The sequence below is a fragment of the Oncorhynchus kisutch genome, unplaced genomic scaffold, assembly GCF_002021735.2.
Source record: "Oncorhynchus kisutch isolate 150728-3 unplaced genomic scaffold, Okis_V2 Okis04b-Okis11a_hom, whole genome shotgun sequence".
NCBI classification, from domain to species: Eukaryota; Metazoa; Chordata; class Actinopteri; order Salmoniformes; family Salmonidae; genus Oncorhynchus; species Oncorhynchus kisutch.
Window position 1 is genome coordinate 3218478 of NW_022261981.1, and position 22192 is coordinate 3240669.

Genomic DNA, 22192 nt, shown 5'->3' on the forward strand with positions numbered 1-22192 from the left:
TTGCAGGTGTTTGGTGATGTGTTTTTGGAGCTCTGTAGAATAGACTAGGCTACTAGCTCTCTCGTACACAACTTTACCGGAGGCCTCTGAATATTGGAGATCTCTGAAATATAATATTGAGTACTCTATTGGATCATGAGTGTTTGAGCAACAATTTAGGCCTATATTTGAATTGTCTTCTTTTAAAAAAATATGTTTTCCTTGTAGCCTACAAATAATGAATAGTATTAGTATTGTTTATAATGTGACATTGTCTTCGTTTAATTTGTTACATCCTAGCTTCTGTGAAGTTTGAAATCGTTTTTAAATGTTGCATTAATTTCATTTGTTTTGCAATATTCGACATTTCTGAAATATTCCAACAACGAAGTAAGCCTAGTTAGGCCATAGTTGTTGCCCATTTGCAAGTGGTAGGCTACATTTTCTAAATTAAAAGTAAATGATGTTTGTAAAAGTTTTTCAAATGCTAGTGTGCTTTTCGTTGAAATAGATGAACAGAAGTGTTTTAATGTCTAACTGTAGACACTGGCGAGCCGCGCGTTTAGCCACGCTTATTACATACAGCTCTGCTGAATTCCCCTGCGCTTTATGCATGTTTATAAATTAGTATTTTCGTCCGGTTTTCTTTGAGCTCGATGCCGAGTAGCCTATATAGCCTTTTCCTCTGAGGAAGATTAGCCCAAATCACTTTGTACGGAGAACAGATGCTGTCCCGCTCTCCCTCGCCTGGTTTTGACGCAGTGGAAAAGGCAAGGGGGTTTGAGTTGAATTGGAGAGGCGCGGAGCTGGAGACCGTGTGGTGGTTTTGGAGCCATGGTCACAGGCAGCAACCACTCCCTCTCTCTCGCTCATCCATCCCCGATTAAATAAAGAAAATAGGTTTTGACAGCTGACCTCCTCCCTGGCCTTTCTAATACTTTCCAATTAATTTGCTGATCGGTTCCCTGCTTGGGACCGACTGTACATCCATACATATTACGTCCCCCAAGGCGCTTTGTTTCTAGGTAGTATTATACCGCAGTTATCACGGGTTGGCTATAATCTGTTGAATAAAGCTGCGCGCTGTAATGGCGGTCACAAACGATTACACCCCAGTCGGTGAAGGACATTTGTTTGTTGCCTTAACAAATCACAGAGCTTTGACGGAGGAAGGAGAGAGGTGGTGGTGGGGGGGTAGACTGTAATAATGCATTACAGTGGTGGTGGTGGGGGGGGGGGTAGACTGTAATAATGCATTACAGTGGCAGCATGGAGTGTGTGATGTAAATGATGTGGTGAAGGTCTAAAATAACGGTGTAATTATTTAGTAATTTATCTACTCCGGCTGTTTAAACACACTTGGACTATTTATTTCTAATATCCTTCACGCTGTGTTTACTTACGGCCGAATGTTTGGTTCGGCCAAAGTCTCGTTTTCTGATTATGAAATAGATGTTTGATTAGCTTTGATTTGGCCTATCCGTTTATTTATTGAATTATGCTATAAAACAAATTGTATGGATTTCCTAATGAAAATATGGAATAATAAACTTAAATGCGGAATATGGAACTTTAAATCGTTTAATTTTAGAGTAGGCGATTAGGCCTATATGAATTTGATTTATTTAGCAAAAAAATAAACACTTGTCACCTTTCTCAATATATAGCCAACTTGAAATGTGCGCTTTATGCTGCAGTTTATCCAGACTTTTAAAGTGTTCCCTTTATGTTTGTCATTTTCTAAAAGTCTCGATAAAAGACTAATCAGTCCAGATGATTGAATAGGATACATCGTATTATTCCGAAAGATTTCGATTTGTAATTTTCCAACAACTCAAATGAATACTTTCTTACCTGTGTGTGTACCATGCATGGTCGCCTTATGATCCTAAATTAGCCAAGCAGACGATAAAAATACCTATAGTTTTTTATATATATAATATATACATTTTACAGCTAATATAAAGGAACGTCTGAAACGCGCATCGTAAACAGCATCTTTTGGAGCTCTGCAGCCGCGTGGTGTAGAATCCTCGTTGTGCGGTGCGAGCGGTTTGTCTCCAGAGTATTGTGGCTCGTGGAGGCTTTGAAGTCTGTGGCCTCACCTCGCAGGTGCTGGGAACTGCTCGGCCAGTCTGAATTATACCTTCCTGCGTCGAAACATGTACCAAGGGACCCATGTAGCCCACCGTTCCCCTCTCGAGCTGGGTTCTTACAATATCTTATTTTATGCTTCATCGTTTTAACAAGCTCCGACAACATCCGCGAGCCCTTCTCTTCCTCTTCCAATCCTGCCGGCTAAAGGGACAAAACTTTTTCCCCTCCTCTCCTCTCCTCACACTCGCTTCCTAATCCTAGGCTTTACGAGCTCAGCATTAAGAAAATTCGACAGCAATTTGGGATTAGACAAAATACTCTTATTACAAAAGGTTGGTGCAACTTGATAACTTGATACTTGTTCGGGGTTTATCACAGTCTCAACCAACATCAGGAGGAAAAACAAGAACATCTGGCCTCAAATTTTCATGCAGAATTTAAAAATTACACGTCTCTTTTGTGTTGGGATTGAGTACTATATATTTTTTTGCATAGTGATTTCACTCGTGGGAATGAAATCGTCCTCGTGGTTTGTTTGAGTGGGTGATGGAATTTAGTCCGGGCTGGGCTGGAGCCATGGTCAAGGCCTGGGCCTTCTCTCTCTCAATTCAAATTCTCTCGCTCTGCCTCTCGAGTTGTAATAACACCAGGGCCTATAGAGGCCACGGCATCACTATGCGTCTATATAGACTTTCACACACAACTCAACAAATAACTGTCTTCCTCCTTTTCGTTTCCCGTCCACAGCAGCGTCTTTCTTTTCAAGTGTCGATGACTTTTTCTAAGCTATAGAAGGAACCGAAAGGCTGTCTGATTGGATGGGCCTATATAGTACACATGTCATTTCGTTCCTACAGGCCACGGTCACTTGCTTTGAACATTTGCTCGCTTTCAGCTCGCACCTCAAAATGAGTTGATTTTGTGAGATCAACAAAAGAGGCCGAGCGAGTTCTTATTAACGTCCAGCGAGCATCTCCTCCTCGCGACCCTTTGAGAAACGGTTATGGCAACAGTGCACCCCCCATGATATTCTGTTACGAGTATTTTGTTGAGGGCATTTCTTTACGAGGGGGGTTGCAAAGGGAGATTTAGCAATTATTGGATTTGATTCCGTGGCTCGAGAATGGATCCCGTCTTTTTCTTTTTATGTGTGCTGAATTCATTTCAGGATTCCTGGATCGGTAGAGTTTTCCTTGGTTTTCTTGTCTGTGAGTTGAAGGTCTATCCCTATTAAACTTAACGCCGACCATTCTGAAATGTAATTCTAAGTGGGGGGATTAGAACTAATTCATATTCATGAGCTGGAGGTCACAATAAAAATGAAAATGGATCAATTTAACTTTTTTTTCCCTTTTATTTACGTCACATTCTCTCTTTTGAAAGACATTCCTCAAATGTATTGAATGGAATATGGGTTTTTAAAGGATCATTTAAACGCTTTTTCTCATCGACCGATTCTCTTAAGAGAAATGGGTTATATGTTGTTGGTCAACTAACCACGGAATTAGAATATAAATGTCTTGGCTTCTTCTGGCTGGAACAACGCCATTTAATGTTTTTTTTTGAGTGTGACCTGAACATAAAGGCCCACACGCCCCGGCAGAAATATAGGCTGGAGGAGAAAAAACATCGACTTGCTTAAATGTGTATTATTTTTATGCTATTTCTGGTAGCCTATTAGTTCTGTGTTTTTGAAAAATATATATATTTTAAAAAGAAACATTGAATTCGAAATACCAAATGTTTTATCTGGACAAGTTAGACATCTCATTGATGATGATTTGTAAAACGTATTTTTTCCCCCAGTTATTGACAATGTTTAAAAAAGTATATTCGACTAGGTTATAGCTTGCATTTATTCTCAACCACAGATTAAAGAGTCGGTTTTGAGGCCTGTTAATTTGCACTGTTGCCGTTTCTTTTTGATAAAAGTATAAATAATAAAAGTCTATTTAAGAATACAATAATTGTAATTTCTGTCATGACCCTTTTTGGTCTCCACAATAGGTAAACCTAGCCTATATAATATCTGCCAAATTGGTCAGATTAGAATTCCGTATTGCGTCAGGCTGTTAATTTGATGCGTAAATGGTCTGTTTAGACGAGTGCACTGCAAAAACTGCTCGTATAAACCACTTTGCCAGTCTGTCTGAAATGTTTTCCGCTTTTGAGAATATGTCCGGGCTGGGTTTGTCCGGGTTTGTTTTCTCGACCGAAAGGGGAGGGGCTTCTACAGCTACTCTGAGCGCTGAGTGGCAGCCACCACTGTCTGTCAGAGAGAGGACGCTCACTGATTGGATAGAGTGGGCGGCTCGGCAGGTGTCCTACGCTCATAGAGGGGCAAGGGTAGTGGGAATGTGATCAATCTCCATCCGTCTACATTAGCAATCACCTTAACACAGTGACAGACACCACGCAAAACTCAAGCAAATTAGTTTGATTTATTTGGTTTTTAAAAACCCGGAAACCTTCACGATCGACTAACAGGGAAACAACGACAGGGCACGCGCTGGGTGAGAAGTGAGAACCAATAGGCTACAGCTCTTCTCCATAATGCACAGTTTGCACTGTATTTGTTTTTGAGTTGCCGTCTTGAGTTCTCTGTCTTCGGGTTGCCATCCAGACTTCCTCGGTATTGGTGGATAGCCGCATTGGGTTCATCTGGTCGCCTTTACCAGGCTACTAAAGGAGAGAAGCTTGGGGACAGGAAGGAGAGAAAAAGGTACGTTACTTTAATGCTTTAGATTGAAGTTGGAGGATAGTTTTTCAAACCTTCTTGTGTGTAAATGAGTTTGTCCTGCATTTGAAACAACCTTTAGGCCAAATAAACACAGCCTGTATACATGGATCACTGTCTCCGATTGCCACACAACGCAACCAGTAGGAAATACAGGTTAAATAAAGTCCTGTAACAATATGTGCGCGTTTTGATTCGTACTCCCATTGTCTAATCTATTATTAAATGAATGATCAATTAATACTTGTCAAATCCCCTGAGTGGGCGACTTCAAGTTGAATTCGATAATTTTTTTTAAAAACGAGTTGTCAACTTCTTCGAATGTAACTAGGGCCTAATAATTTTAGATTTTCATCTCAATTGAAGCATGCTATTTTATTTTGTGTGTGGGGGGGGGGTGTGATAAAATGTCTAAACTACTTAGTAGATAATTGGAGAGGCGTGTATGGGGTTTTGTTAAATTTATTTAGCTGATAACGAGTCTTCTGAAATGTTCACCCCTGAGGATTAATCAAAATTCTAATTGGGTTCATTTGCACGAAGATGTCTCCTTTTCAAATCACTCCTTAAACAGAGCAGGGGCTGAAAATGTCGTTTTAAAGAACCGTCCGAATACACAGAAATAAGAGCCGCGGTTTGGGCCGCACAGCACGGGGGCCAGATAGTCATCTCGCTGAATAGAAGAGATGAGTTTCCGCTCGTTAACGTCAATTTAATTTCCAGCTTTTTAATTTTGGATTGTCCCCCCCACCCACCCCTCCGTGCACGTTAGTAGCCTAACGATAATTGGAAGTGGCAAGTGAAATGTTGGCTTCTAAATGTCAACAACCAACCGATACAGTGACGCGTGGCCATGTTTTTAGGTTATACCTTTCCAGCTATATTGGGCTACTCAAGGACTCCACTTTGTACTTATGCTAAACTAACTTTTTTTTTTTGTAATAGAATGAGCCCGAAAGCTCTAAATAGTAGTTGATAGTAAAACAATTGTTTCCTCATGGTTGTCATTGAGGGCTCAAAGACTGAGTTTCTATTTGACTGTTTCAGTTTGAGAATAAATGAGACTATGGGAACGAGGCCTACTTACACGTACACAACCCCGGACCAGAGCAACTTTCTTTGGCCCTATCAAAAAAAACATTTCTCAAACTGGAATGATTAACCTATAGGACCATAGTTTGACACAGCTCTCATCGAGCTATATATATATTTATAACTATTTTCTGAGTTGATTTAGTTCGACAGGCTACATGCCACGGGGTAGAGACAATGGCCCATACTGACGGTGTATAATTGAGTCCAACGGATTCAAGTGGGGTGCATATCAAGCCGATAGCCCAACACTTAGGCTATTTGTAACATGTTATTCAACAAGATGGACCTAACGACAAAAATGAGATTATGCACAATTATGATGAAGTCAAATCTGGCCAATCCAGTTCAGACACAAGGCATCGGACGTTAGTTTATCTTTAGGGTTCTAGGAAACGGCTCACACATATTAATAAAAAGTGAATAATGGATTTATTTAGCTAGTTTAACACCTTCAGATGTTTTGGTAGAATAGACACCAACAATACATTATGTTCCATGTAGACTAAACGACATTTAAAAAGCCATACATAAACCACGCAGTTTTAACCAACAACCGAATTAATTTAATTAATACATTTTTCTTAAGATTCTTTTATATAAATACACACACACACTCTTCAAGATGAATCATAGTGAGTATTATAGTCGGGAATACTAAATCAGACCTGTACTGTAGGTCTACATTCAGAGAAGCAACGAGGAAAATGTTATTTGTAGATCACGGAATGTCCAACTAAACAATATTTTGTTCAACTTTTGAAATCAAACAGGCCATATTCCCAACGCATCTCAAAGGAAGAAAAACAGCAGTGATTTACATCGAACTATTTGTCTTAATCGATACATTTTTATTTTTGCAGTGCATTTACATCGGCCCCTCTCTCGTCAAGCTGCAACATCGGGGGAAATCGAACTATTGGCAAGATCTGGGGGGACCCGTGACTGCCTCTAGCATGATGTCATACCTCAAACAGCCCCCCTACGGCATGAATGGCCTAGGGCTCAGCGGCTCCGCCATGGACCTACTGCACCCGTCTGTGGGCTACCCAGGTAGGGATAAGCGCCTCGCATCCGCCCGTGTTTGAGTGGAATGTGTTAGCAAAACAGGTTCTGGATGTCAGGCTAGCTCGGTGCACGTCCCATCGCCCGGGGCTCACACACTCTAAGATGTCTTTCTCCAAATGGAAATGTAACCAATAAGGACAAACCTATAGTCAGTAACCAAACATACAACATGTCTGAACAGCCAACGATAATGTCCGCATTGTACCCGCTGCTGGTTTCGACCTGGTCCGGGCTTGAGGACACCACATGTTGGATAAAGATAGTATTGATTCTGAACGTAATAGGCTACAACCGAAATCAAACTTTATTTGAAGTGGATTTACGCATGTTTAGCCATGAAAAAGTGAAAATAGCCCAATTGTGGAAACTAAAAATCGATTGTATTTTTTGATCGTTTTATTTGTTATAGTTGGTAGGCTACATCGATATACAATTTGATATTTCTTATCCCATCATAACATAATGAAATGTTGACTAGGTAGGACAAAAATAGACTTGCTCAAGTGGCACGAATTATAGTCTTCATATGATTAGTGTTTCTGCTAAAAATAGACAAATCATTTCAAATCTCTTACTCTCTCTGTTTCAGCGACGCCTAGAAAACAGCGTCGTGAACGGACCACGTTCACGCGCTCGCAGTTGGACATCCTCGAGTCGCTCTTTGCTAAAACTAGGTATCCGGATATCTTCATGCGCGAAGAGGTCGCACTGAAAATTAACCTTCCGGAATCCAGGGTCCAGGTAAAATGTCAACTTTTTTTAAACGGCATTCGCTCTGCTTTTTGGGAGACAGCGATTCATTAATCTCAGGGATTGGTTCAAGGATTAGGGTTGTTGTAACCAATTCAATGACGCACAGTATAGCCGCCCACCCCTGTAGCCCCCTCCTATGTTCCATGGAAAAGATATACTTTACTTAAGCCATACTTCTCACGGCTAGGAGTTCGCTTCAATAGTGCCGCAATGACGTTTCCCTATAAAGTCATTGAGCTTGAATGAGTGATTTGGTGAGCTATTGACTGGGTAGCCTCTATAGACACACAGTATTGGCTATACCACGTGACTATCTGAGGAATGCTGGTGTTTGTTATCTGTAGTTCAATAGTTGTTATCAAACCTGAATGCCATCCAGGGTAGTGATGACTAGACCTAAAATATGAACACCAATTAAAGGTTCACTGTTGGATGCCATAAAAACAGTCTCTTCCGCCACATATCCTAGTAATTTATTGGGTAAACGTTTCAGCATCACTTTGCCTTCTTCAGGGTGCCGACATGTCATTTATTATTTTCTTCGATATAGCTTTGTTAAATTTAACATAAGTCTCTCACACACAGTCCTATAGGCTACTCATGTTCTGAGCAAATGGGTTTTAAAAGGCATGAGGTCGGCACCAAGGCCAACCTCTCACCATTTTTAAGTTGTTGTTAGAATGCGTGTGAAACCAAATGCTCTACATGATCCTCCCCTCTTGGTGCTATAGAGTTACTCTGCTCTGAAGAGAAACTCTATCACCTGTTATCTACAAGGGTGGCATCCCAAATGGCACCCTATTCCCTACATAGTGAATTACTTTTGACCAGGGTCCATAGGGTGTCCCATAGGGCACTGATCAAAAGTAGTTCACTATGTAGGGAATAGGGTGCCATTTGGGACACACATAAGGTATGAAACTAGAGACTCGTGCTGCTAGAAGGGAACAGGCCTGGGTGGAAATTAACATTGATACCTAATAACACCAATTTACCTCCATAATGTTGTTCTATCATGGCCTTTTCCCTTTAGAAATGTACTGTGAGAGCCTGTTGTATCGGATGGCTGGGCTGCTAACTCTTGGTTTGGTTCAGTTTTAATGGTTGATAGGTTCTGTTTGGTTCTAGGTGTGCTTTAACAGTTGGTTCTGTTTGGTTCTAGGTGTGCTTTAACAGTTGGTTCTCTGTTTGGTTCTAGGTGTGCTTTAACAGTTGATTCTCTGTTTGGTTCTAGGTGTGCTTTAACAGTTGATTCTCTGTTTGGTTCTAGGTGTGGTTCAAGAACCGCCGGGCGAAGTGCCGGCAGCAGGCACAGAGCGGCAACAGTACCAAGGCCCGTCCGGCCAAGAAGAAGTCCTCTCCGGCGAGGGAGAGCACCGGGTCGGAGAGCAGCGGCCAGTTCACCCCGCCTGCCGTCTCCAGCGCAGTCTCCTCCTCTTCTTCCTCCTCCTCCACCAATCACGCAGGGGCGGGCCTCAGCAACACCTCTACCTCCATCAGCACCGTCTCGTCCATTTGGAGTCCCGCCATCTCCCCGGGCAACGGCCCGTTAACACCCGCCTCCGCCCCGCCGCTCGCCGAGCCCCCAGGACCCCCGTCCAACGCCTCCTGCATGCAGCGGTCGGTCTCGGGGTCGGTCTCTGCCACCTCCTCCTATCCCATGTCCTACAACCAGACGACAGGCTACGGCTCCTACAACCCTACCCCGTCCAGCTCCTACTTCAGCGGGGTGGACTGCGGCTCCTACCTGGCCCCCATGCACTCTCACCCACACCACCAGCTCAGCCCCATGACGGCCTCTTCTATGTCGGGTCACCCGCACCACCACATCAGTCAGTCTTCAGGACACCATCACCACCACCATCACCAGGCTTACGGAGGCTCTGGCCTGGCCTTCAATGGCTCAGACTGCTTGGATTATAAAGAGCAGACAGCGGCCTCCTCGTGGAAACTCAACTTTAATGCCAGTGACTGCTTGGACTACAAAGACCAGGCCTCCTGGAGGTTCCAAGTCTTGTGAGGACTACAAAGACCAGGGGACTCATGTCTTGTGATTGGTAGACTTTTTTTTCTTCTCCCTTTATTTTCTCTCCTTCACTATTTGGTTTCCTCACTCATCATTTGTTGATTTTTAAAGAGAAAAAAGTTTATGAACTTTAAAAAGTAACAGCAATTATAGTTTGGATGGACAGAAGCTCATTGATTGGACTTATTTTTTTTATTATTTTCAATAAATGGTCCCTTTTTACGCTTATGAAAACAACTTGAGAGAGGGCTGTGGGCTTGATTGAAAAGTCGTTTTTACTTTTGTCAATGAAGAAATGTTTCGACCTTTTAACTATGGACTGTTTTAACAAATGTTTCAACCAAACTTCTGTGACCACTAGCGTCCTGTCCTGTCCTGTCCTGGCTCTGGCGATGCGCTCATGTCTGTCTCTGGAAAGATGAGGATTACCTACCGTCACCGTGCCAGTGCACGCGCTGCTTACCTCCGTCCATTTCCAATCAAATCCTGTTTTTATTTCTGAAATGTGTTATTTTTAGGATGAAAGAGATTTTAGTCAGCGACGTAAAGGCGTTGAAATATGTATATATGTATTTGGGTCAGTTACAGTGACCACGTTTAGTTGGTGTTTCTGAATTTGAAATTGTTTTAATAAGAAGAACTTTGAAAAAACTATAGCCGATGTAAATCATTCCAAAGATAACGAATTGGCCATGAAGTTCCATTTTTTTTATATACGTTTTCCTTTATAGACAAAAAAATGCATTAGACAACTTGAAATGTCCTGGAGAAACGAAATAAGAAAATCTAAAAGTAAAACATGTATTAGATCATGCTCAATCAGGACTGCAGTTTTTCAAAAGGAAAAGGTATTTTTAAAAGTTACCTCCTGACTCTGGCATTTGTCAATCGTAAAATTTGACATATTTTAACAATAGCACTTGACTTCCTGTTGGAGTCAAATTAATCATTTTTAAGAATGTGGATTTGCTGTTCCAAGATGCCAGTGAAATGTTGAATGTATCTCAAGGCGAACACCCTTATCCATTCAATAAAGATCCGTCAACTCATATTTCTTAGTGGATTCTGTGTTTGACCCGAATTAGCCTACAATTTCACCCAGTGCTTGACTTGGACTGATATAGGTGCCTGTACTGGTTTTATGTGCAGGTAGGCATAGCCTATGCTCTAATTTATGTAGGATTCCTGTTTCCATGTAAACAAGTCACACTTTGTTTTATATGCGTGTTGAACTGTTAATTAGACTAAGTGTAGGCCTAACGGGGTGAATTGATGCAAATGACTCCCATAATTAAAACAAGTTAAAATACATCGTGTAGGCCTACAGGACATGCTACATTTAAGAGGGTTTATTTAATCCCTGCGGTCAAATTGAAACGCTGAAATCACTTATTGCTTTAGGGAAATTAAACGTTTTTTTTTTTTACATGCAGCGTTAAAACGCTTTAAATATGGAGTCTGTCACATTTTGATCACGGAGTAATTGAATGCGCATATAATTACAAACGTGCGGTTTTTCAGTGTAGCGCCGAGAGTCGCGTTTATTCAAAATAACCTGGAAGAATTTCACCGCCTCTGATGCGGTAATTACGTAGGTGGGGCCGGGTTAGCGGGTCAAAAAGCGGAGAGGGAGGCAGCTCGAGGGCATAAACCCATTAAAAAAAGGGAAAATCGGCGGCGTTTTGGCAAGGTTGTTAAGACGTGCATGTTTTAACAGTGTGCGAAGGCCACACGGATAATGATACTGTCAGAGGAAGATCCAACATTGTTGAACTCTGAAGGCTAAGACCAAAAACAATCTTTGACAAGGCACCGTTCTTTATTAGTTTTAGGCTTTGGAGTTGTAATAGTTTGAATTGGACTATTTCCTTTTAGCGGCACAGGATCTTTCTTCTAGGAATACAGGCATAATGCACAGGCCATCTATTTGCAACAAACCTGAAAGTTGATTAAGGGACCTATCAACAAATCCCAGATTGCCCCTTTAATGATGAATAGTATGCAGTACCAGCTAAATAAACACACTGGTTTGCGTCCCAAATGGCACCTATATTTCCTACACAGTGGAGAATAAAAATGGAATAGGGTTCCATTTGAAATCGGCAGCCTCTTGCTAACTAGAGCATTATACATGTTTGTTCGAGTATGTCCACGTGCGCTTTGAGACATCTGCGACACCGCGAGTGTACACAAACACGCGGGCAGGATTTGTTAAATCTGCATCAAACATTTGCAACCAATCTTGGGTATTTTTTTAAAGGAATTCGAGTATTCTGTAGCCTCGTGCTCTTACGTGAAACACTTTCCAACAAACACGACCAGGACTTGAGAATTAGAAATTGGATTTGGCACAACGGAATTGGTTTGACGCATAGGTCAGGTGGAACATTCGATTTAAAACATTTTTCAGAACGGTCCATTTCATGGTCCCTTACTTTATAATTTCGTTAAATAAATAGTTGCCTATGTCTCCTATATTTAGACGATTAATAAACATAAGGCTACCATTTCGTTTTAAAATACTGTTGGGACTTATTAATTCAAAAGATTTCTCTAATTATGTAAAAAGTAGATTATGTAATGTGTTGCCCTATTCGGTTTAAACTCGCATATTCCATACTCTCTCACTATCTATCCTGTGTTGTCCATTACTTCTGTATAAACTAATCACGCAAAGGGATAAGGGACTGGATTAGCTTGAATCCGTTTTGTTTTAAACATCCACCCATGAAATAAAATAAAGTCCTTTTCGTTCAGACATATACATGCTACATAATAAAAATAAATACTGTAAAATATGACTAGGATAATTGGCTTTGCACATGTTGGTAATGGCAGCGCATGTTAGTTACACAACGTCCGATACAGCAATAGAATAGCATGTGCAGTTTCATACAGAAACGAGGCATGATTCAGTGAATGTTGCCATTTTAATTGCATCAAAGGAATAATCTTGAATGGCTTTTCAAATCCTGTGAATTCTAATTTATGTCAGGTAGATAATGCGTGCAGGCTTGGCTACTCGCATTGCTTATACAAAACATCGGTCTTTTCAAAGTCTCAAAGCTGCAATAAGGCTGCTTTTAAGCAGGCAGCCCAATTCTGATCTTTTACCCCCACTAATTGATCTTTTGACCAATCATAGCAGCTCAAAAATGATCTGACGTGAAAGGACTTGTGATTGGTCAAAAGAGTATAATATTTGGCGGCCTGTGTAAACGCAGCCTTAAAGAGACGATATATGCAGCGTTTTACTGTAAGGGATTATTTCAGCTGTGTTTACACAGGAAGGCAAATTCTGATATTTTTTGCCCTAATTATTGTCAAAAGAAATCTGATCTGAATGGTCAAAAGACCAATTAGTGGCAAAATATCAGATTCGGGCTACCTGTGTAAACGCAGCCTAAATGGCTGTATTTTCTCTCTGCATAATCATTATATTACTACTAAAAGCTCAATGTAGCGACACCAGTTGGAACCTAAGAGAGGTGAGCAGGAACTTGCAGGCCACAGCCAATGGGTCAGCACACATTTTGTTTTGCCATGGCCTTTTAGGTGTAAAGGTCAAACCTTAGGGCTAGATTAAATCTCATTGTCCATTTTCAGCTATGCCCCTCTTAAAGGCAATGTTTCCACATTCACGGTAAACGCTAAACATGTTGCAATCGAAAAATGACCTTAAGGGGCTCTACTCAGTCGACATCTCTGAAGTGTTACAGATTGCAATAGAAATGTAAAGGTAATTTCCGATTGAGCAGATATATGCAGCGTTTACTGGAAATGCAGTCTCCGCTAACGCGGGAACATTGCCTTTAAGTGTCAATCGCGCTTTAACGTGGCTCTTTTCGCATTACAGATAAACTCTAGCGCTTAGCCGTCTATCCATCTCTAGTCACGTTTATACCTGCCACTAACATGCGTCCGTCGTCCTGATCTTGTCAGTTTATACATGGAAGATCTGATCACAATCAGTTCTCAATTAGTCTTTTAATCGTCTACAGCTGTCTGAAAACTTGAACACAATGTGGACACAATCAGGACTCTCTACCATGTTAGCACCAGGGCCTGTAATGTGTACAGTGTATGACTTTACGATCACTCCTGTAAACTTATCAAAAACTTTATTCCTTCCAAAGTGACCTTTTCATGTTGTCAGAACCATCCAAGCTCATTTTAAAACAGTTTTTCTACATGTAATTGTCTAGATAATAGTCTGTAAAGAACAACCAGTGTCATATATAAAACTAAACTGTGTCTCTGAGAGCAACAAAGTCAATCCGCTGGTCAGTCATTAAATCCCGCCCCTTCACACCATTATTATTAATGACTGGGATCAACAGCCTCAGAGGGTGTCTGTGGCGATGACATCACATGGCCCATATTGAGTCAAGAACAGGGTCCATGTGGGTTGGAGATGTCCTCCTCTGGCTCCCTGGATCGCCAGGTCATTGTATCCCTCAGGGTGAACTGACCCTATGGCCTAGCTACTTTCTGCCTGAGTGAGCCTGGTCCGCGTTCCAAATGGCATCCTATGCCCTACTTTTAACCAGGGTCCATATACAGTAGTAGTGCACTATATAGGGCATAGGGTGCCATTGGAAGCATGTCCCCTGGATAGGCTCAAATACCTGTTGACATTTTTCCAACTATCCAATCCAGGAAATGAACTGTGCTGGACCTTTTTGTTGTTGTTGTTTTGGCCCACGTGAATGTGATTTATATCAGTGTGTGTGGGAGTGTGTGGGAGAGTGTGTGTGGGAGATCTGACAAGCTGGAGATATTATGTGTATGAGAGAGAGATCCAGTGGGCCTTCCCTGAGATGGACCGATAGCACAACCTGCATGCTGGGACAGTTCTCCTCCTCCTTTTCTCATCCAACCTTGTTTTTCATTGGCTGTCTAGCGTCGCCAGACGTCAGCATCTTCACGTGTTGATAGGTCGGTCTGAGGAGCGAGACGGCATGGGGCCGGGCCTGGGAGGATACTTACCTGAGGAAGAGGTTAAACAGAGTTTAACGGGGTCGTGTTCATTAGTGCACAACGTAGCAAAGCGTTTCGCAAATGGATAATTAACATTTCTTATTGGACAAGTCCAAAGTAGTCCCTCCCTGCTTGTCTGTTTTTTTCCACCGTTTGGGGCCGAATGAACATGACCCTGTACCGACACGGTGTAGTCAGGAGTGACGGCTCTAGTTTCAATGGTGCTTTGTGATACGAGGCCGTCCTGTCGGGTTTTGTTCGGCAGGTATTTTGGTTTTGTTTTATGCGTCAATTATGTCTGGGACTGGTCCAAGAATCAAACGTTTTAGATTCCAATTGATAATTGGTGATGTTTCAAGAGGTAATTAACAAGTGGCAGGGCACCTTTTTCAAGACCCGCTTTGCACAGTCAGCCAGCAAGACACTTTTCCCCCTATGAGATAGTTTGTAATTTAGAAAAATACTCACGATGTTTGACTTTCGAATGTTATCAACATTTTTTTACCTGATTTGATACTAATCATAAACTTTCATCAGCGGTGAGCAGCACAAGACCTCTTTAATGTTACACTTCAAAACTGCAATAAAAGGATGAAACACTTTTTCTCCTGTTATGTGATGGTCAGGTCCGTCCAAGACCCAGAGAAAGCCTCCAAGCCCCAGAGAAAGCCTCCAAGCCCCAGAGAAAGCCTCCAAGCCCCAGAGAAAGCCTCCAAGCCCCAGAGAAAGCCTCCAAGCCCCAGAGAAAGCCTCCAAGCCCCAGAGAAAGCCTCCAAGCCCCAGAGAAAGCCTCCAAGCCCCAGAGAAAGCCTCCAAGCCCCAGAGAAAGCCTCCAAGCCCCAGAGAAAGCCTCCAAGCCCCAGAGAAAGCCTCCAAGCCCCAGAGAAAGCCTCCAAGCCCCAGAGAAAGCCTCCAAGCCCCAGAGAAAGCCTCAAGCGAAGCCTCCAAGCCCAGAGAAAACCTCCAAGCCCCAGAGAAAGCCTCCAAGCCCCAGAGAAAGCCTCCAAGCCCCAGAGAAAAAGGAACTTCCTTCCTAGCTGAAAGCAGCTTACTCATCCCCATGACAACCCAGGGAGTGCATTCACAGTATTCCTACTAGGTTTGGATAGGTAAAGCCCAGCTGAGTGCACACCAAGTCTCTGTCCAAAATGTCACCCTATTCCCTATATAGTGCACTACTTTTGACCAGGGCCCTATGGGACTAGGGTGCCATTTGGAACACAAGCTAGCTCTTCCTGACTGCTGCTCGCATCGCACTCAAAACTCTGGCTCCTCTCAAAACCCCCCGCTCCCCTCAAGACCCCCGGCTCCTCGGCTCCCCTCAAGGCCCCGGTTCCCCTCAAGGCCCCGGCTCCTAGGCTCCTCTCATGACCCAGACTCTCCTCAAGGCCCCGGCTCCCCTCAAGGCCCCGGCTCCTAGGCTCCCCTCAAGGCCCCGGCTCCTAGGCTCCTCTCATGACCCAGACTCCCCTCAAGGCCCCGGCTCCCCTCAAGGCCCCGGTTCCCCTCAAGGCCCCGGCTCCTAGGCTCCTCTCATGACCCCGGCTCCCCTCAAGGCCCCGGCTCCTAGGCTCACCTCAAGGCCCCGGCTCCTAGGCTCCCCTCAAGGCCCCCGGTTCCCCTCAAGGCCCCGGCTCCTAGGCTCCCCTCAAGGCCCCGGTTCCCCTCAAGGCCCCTGCTCCTAGGCTCCCCTCAAGGCCCCGGCTCCTAGGCTCCCCTCAAGGCCCCGGCTCCTAGGCTCCTCTCAAGGCCCCTAGGCTCCTCTCATGACCCCGGCTCCCCTCAAGGCCCCGGCTCCTAGGCTCCTCATAAGAACCCCGGCTCCTAGGCTCCTCTCATGTCCCCGGCTCCCCTCAAGGCCCCGGCTCCTAGGCTCCTCTCAAGGCCCCGGCTCCCCTCAAGGCCCCGGCTCCTAGGCTCCTCTCAAGGCCCCGGCTCCCCTCAAGGTGTTTGACTTGGATGGCCTAGTTCTAATACTGTGCATGGAGGGCTTCTTTCCTTCTTTGAGGTCATCACTGATCTGACAAGGGTTGATTGGGGGAAACAATAGGATGGAAAATGTACCCAACACCAACACATCCGTCATGGACTATTATTACATCTGATATAGGAGGCTATAGGCTAGGTTACGAGACAGCCAGAGAGACACAGACAGAGACACAGACAGAGACACAGAGAGAGACAGTGGGACAGAGAAACAGACACGAGAGACAGCCAGAGAGACAGACAGAGAGGAACAGAAAAGAGACAGAGAGAGACAGACAGAGACAGAGAGAGAGACAGAGAGAAACAGAAGGACAGAGAGAGAGACAGACAGAGACACAGAGAGAGAGACAGACAGACGGACAGAGAGAGACAGACAGAGACCGAGGGACAGAGAGAGAGAGAGACAGACAGAGACAGAGGGACAGAGAGAGACAGACAGAGACAGAAGGGACAGAGAGAGAGACAGACAGAGAGACAATATTACTACATTGATATTGATTACTGCATTGTTGGGTTTAGAACTTGTAAGAAAGACATTTCACTGTACTTGTGTACGTGACATTAAATCCCCACAGAGTAGCTGTTGCACAAGATAACGTGGATGATAACGGATAATGATGGGTAAGACACGCGTGCTGGAGGCTAGCTTCATTTACAACCGCTAACAAGGCCACTCCCCCACTACACCACGCCCCACCAGTATAGTAATAACACTGTCCTAATAGGCTCATCTCTTCCAGCCATCTCAGGTGGCTGGTCTATTAAAGGCCGACTCAATATATTTATTACTACACTTGAAGGCCCGTTTCCTGGACACAGATTTACGCCGGGATTCAACCGCACCACGGGTAGTCGACAATCCGGTTTAGCCGACACGCACAGCGTGTACCGCGAATAGAGATCCCCGCGAACGCATCGCAAGGCCTTTAAAAGACACATTGTCGACATACCTGCAGTCGACATAAATGTATACATTTGCGATATTTTCTTATTTTTATTGGACAGATAGAGAGGATGGTAGTGGGGAGAGATAGAGGCGAGGTCAAAGGGCGGAAGCTAAACCTATGCTGACAACGTAGACGTGTGTGCTGGAGGCTGTGGTCTTAACGTTAGACCTGTCTGGTCACAGGTGCCAGAGGTTTCCCAACAGGAGAGACATTTGTTATTTGGTTCTAATCAAAACTGTGTAAATACACTGCTCCAAAAAATAAAGGGAACCCTAAAATAACACATCCTAGATCTGAATGAATGAAATATTCTTATTAAATACTTTTTCCTTTACATAGTTGAATGTGCTGACAACAAAATCACACAAAAATTATCAATGGAAATCAGTTTGACTTCACAGAAGTGTGATTGACTTGGAGTTACATTGTGTTGTTTAAGTGTTCCCTTTATTTTTTTGAGCAGTGTATCTATAAAGTTGAGCAGACGGCTTCCCCAGACACAGATCAAAACGAGTCCTGGACTATAAAACTTGGAGATTCTCTACAATGGGTTTTAGCCCAGGACTAGGTGTAATCTGAGATGATTGAGGTATTTGTAGTCCTAGCTGACACCTACAGGCCCACAGCAGACATCTAAAAAACAGATATCAACTGTAACCCAATGACTTTTATTACAGGATTTGTAGGTTTTATTTTAAGATGTCAAGTCATTGAATGATGTGATATTAGGCTGCAGTAGTTGTTTGAAAGTGACATATATCAGGAGATAAAACCAATGACATATCACTTATCCAAACAGCTGCTCTCTTGAGTATCACTGAACAAAACAGAACCATTTCTGTTTACATAAGACAAGTATTAGCCTTGTATCACCAGACAGAAACGTCATTATTTTCACCAATCTCTCTCCCAAAACGATTGACGATTGAAAAAAACATACAATGATTATTATTTTTGGAAACCTAACAAAACAACACAAGGAAAGGAAACACAGACTTTCCAGCCTCAGATTCGTTGTTGTATATATTTTTGAGAAGCAAATCCTCTTAGAATGCAGAGTAAATAGATTAGAATACAGTGGCGGATTAGGGTCTGCGCGGTGCTGTCAGATTAGTCCCGAGCGCAGCGCGTCGACAGCTCGTGACAAGGCCGTGGCTGCTGTTCAGGAAAGGGGCTCGAGCTGCTCCGTTCGGCGCGCAGTGCTGCTGCCCGTGCTCACCGCTTAAAAATCGCTTGTTATATTGGCTTCAGTTCATGAATAAAAACCGTCGCCAGTCCGTAATCTCGACACATACACACAGTAGCCTACAAGGTACACAGTACAATACTGTAGGCCACATCATCTGATAAACTATAGAGAGACCAAACATTCACTGCCTCAGCATGCCTAATGATAGTGTGTTTGACATATTTTAGTGTGCAACAAATACAAGGGACAGGCCTAAAAGCCATAAACACAAGATACAAAAACTCTTTAATACAGCAATACAATAGGCTAGTTTACAGCTCTGTATTAGAATACTGTAAAAGGTGACCAGGGTCAATCATGAAAAACAAAAAGCCTAATTACTGCACTGTTTTAAACGAGGCTGGGATTAAAGAACAATTCAATTAAACGGGCAGAAAATGTAAAACACAATTTTTCAGCAGGAGGGCTGGTTGTGAGAGAACTGAGATGGGGCTGGACAGGGCTAGGTCTGTATAGCATATACAACATTCTGTTCAAATAAAACCTACTAGCAAGACATTAGCATAATGATTCACATTTGACTTAGACTTAAATTCATAATTCTTAGGCTAATCATGCATCAACATTTCAGAATAGAGCTTGATCAGTTATCAGATATATTTACAGAATACATTTGATTTTAAAAAATGCATTAAAAAAGATGGAGTTTACAGTCGAAAAAGAAATGGTCAAAGGCTGTTTTCAAACAAGACCAAAATGAACCACTCTCAGCTTCCCTGCATCTTTGTTCACCTGAGTTGGGTAAAGAAATAGGTGTGAGAAAGAGGGGTAAAGAAAGGGGGGAAGAATGAGGGGTATAGAAAGAGGGGTAAAGAAAGAGGGGGGAGAAAGAGGGTAAAGAAATAGGGGGAGAGAAAGAGGGGTAAAGAAAGAGGGGGGAGAAAGAGGGTAAAGAAATAGGGGGAGAGAAAGAGGGGTAAAGAAAGAGGGGGGAGAAAGAGGGTAAAGAAATAGGGGTGAGAAAGAGGGGTAAAGAAATAGGGGGGAGAAAGAGGGGGAAAGAAAGAGGGGGATAGAAAGAGGGGGAAAGAAAGAGGGGTAAAGAAAGAGGGGGAAAGAAAGAGGGGGGAGAAAGAGGGGGAAAGAAAGAGGGGGAAAGAAAGAGGGGTAAAGAAAGAGGGGTAAAGAAAGAGGGGGATAGAAAGAGGGGGATAGAAAGAGGGGGAAAGAAAGAGGGGTGAAGAAAGAGGGGGAAAGAAAGAGGGGGAAAGAAAGAGGGGGATAGAAAGAGGGGGAAAGAAAGAGGGGTGAAGAAAGAGGGGGAAAGAAAGAGGGGGAAAGAAAGAGGGGGAAAGAGGCAGGTTTACTTGAAGGTCTACTCAAACGGATCACATTCATGCGACGTCCAGGGTCAGTCCATTCAGTGCTTCAGCTATAGGTTTATTAAGGTTGTACAATTCCCAACATTCCCAGGTTTTCCATAAGTCCTGATTAGAAGACCCTCTGGGTATCTTGTAGATGGTATTTCTAGAAAACATTGTAATTTGGGGAAAGTTACATGAATTATTTTACTGATCAAAATCAGGTACAACCTTTGATGTAATAATCAACATGACCTACTCGAACATCTCTGTCAACCAGGATCAGTAAATCAACATGACCTACTCTAATATCTCTGTCAGACAGGATCAGCAAATCAACATGACCTACTCTAACATCTCAATAGATAGAACAAACCAACCAATGAACCAACCACCCAACCCACCACACACACACACACACACACACACACACACACACACACACACACACACACACACACACACACACACACACACACACACACACACACACACACACACACACACACACACACACACACACACACACACACACACACACACACACACACACACACACACACAGTAGGCCTCAATCATACAGACCAGCTAAATCTTGAATTTGGACTTCCCTTCCCTCCCCTCTCCTCCTCTCTCCAAACCATTGTCACTCAGGGCGACCTCCCAGCCTTGAGCCGTGTGTTAATAGTGGTTATGATTGACATTAAAACCCTAACAACGTTAACTAGATACATATTTAAACAGCAATGCAAATTCTTCCTCCAATAGCCTACAGTCTGGATTACCAAGTGTCTGTGTGATTCAGTGGTGGTGGTGCCGAGACAATCTCCCGCTAATCGCCCGGAAAAAATATATATTACTACGACAAAGATGATGAAGACGAGGAATGTATCCCAAATGGCATCTTTTCCCTATCTAGTGCACTACTATAGACCAGAGCCCTATTCCCTATCTAGTGCACTACTATAGACCAGAGCCCTATTCCCTATCTAGTGCACTACTATAGACCAGAGCCCTATTCCCTATCTAGTGCACTACTATAGACCAGAGCCCTATTCCCTATCTAGTGCACTACTATAGACCAGAGCCCTATTCCCTATCTAGTGCACTACTAGACCAGAGCCCTATCCTATAGACCAGAGCCCTATTCCCTATATAGTGCACTACTATAGAACAGAGTCCTACTCCCTATATAGGTAACTACTTTAGACCAGAGCCCTATTCCCTATCTAGTGCACTACTATAGACCAGAGCCCTATTCCCTATATAGTGCACTACTATAGACCAGAGCCCTATTCCCTATATAGTGCACTACTATAGACCAGAGCCCTATTACCTATATAGTGCATTGCTTTAGACCAGGGCCCCGTGGGATTCCTTATCTAGTGCACTACTATAGACCAGAGTCCTACTTCCCGTGGGATTCGCTATATAGTGCACTACTATAGACCAGAGTCCTACTCCCCGTGGGATTCCCTATCTAGTGCACTACTATAGAACAGAGTCCTATTCCCTATCTAGTGCACTACTATAGACCAGAGTCCTACTTCCCGTGGGATTCGCTATATAGTGCACTACTATAGACCAGAGTCCTACTCCCCGTGGGATTCCCTATCTAGTGCACTACTATAGAACAGAGTCCTACTTCCCGTGGGATTCCTTATCTAGTGCACTACTATAGAACAGAGTCCTACTTCCCGTGGGATTCCTTATCTAGTGCACTACTATAGAACAGAGTCCTATTCCCCGTGGGATTCCTTATCTAGTGCACTACTATAGACCAGAGTCCTACTCCCCGTGGGATTCGCTATATAGTGCACTACTATAGACCAGAGTCCTACTCCCCGTGGGATTCCCTATCTAGTGCACTACTATAGAACAGAGTCCTATTCCCTATCTAGTGCACTACTATAGAACAGAGTCCTACTCCCCGTGGGATTCGCTATGGGCCTTGGTCAAAAGTAGTGTGTATATATA

At 43.3% G+C, this 22192-nt stretch overlaps 1 protein-coding gene across 2 annotated transcripts; it reads left to right on the forward strand.

Annotated features, from left to right (window-relative positions):
• The first annotated feature begins 4409 nt into the window (after nucleotides 1-4409).
• otx1 (orthodenticle homeobox 1) lies at nucleotides 4410-10803 on the forward strand. 2 transcript variants are annotated; one of them, XM_031813128.1, is made up of 5 exons: nucleotides 4425-4589; nucleotides 4700-4798; nucleotides 6769-6958; nucleotides 7563-7714; nucleotides 8997-10803. In XM_031813128.1, exons 3-5 carry the CDS (start codon nucleotides 6862-6864, stop codon nucleotides 9744-9746), a joined length of 999 nt encoding a protein of 332 aa, XP_031668988.1. In that variant the 5' UTR covers nucleotides 4425-4589; nucleotides 4700-4798; nucleotides 6769-6861; the 3' UTR covers nucleotides 9747-10803. The 2 variants fall into 2 exon arrangements, with proteins under 2 accessions (XP_020333803.2, XP_031668988.1); XM_020478214.2 differs by having other exon boundaries at nucleotides 4410-4798.
• The last annotated feature ends 11389 nt before the right edge of the window (nucleotides 10804-22192 follow it).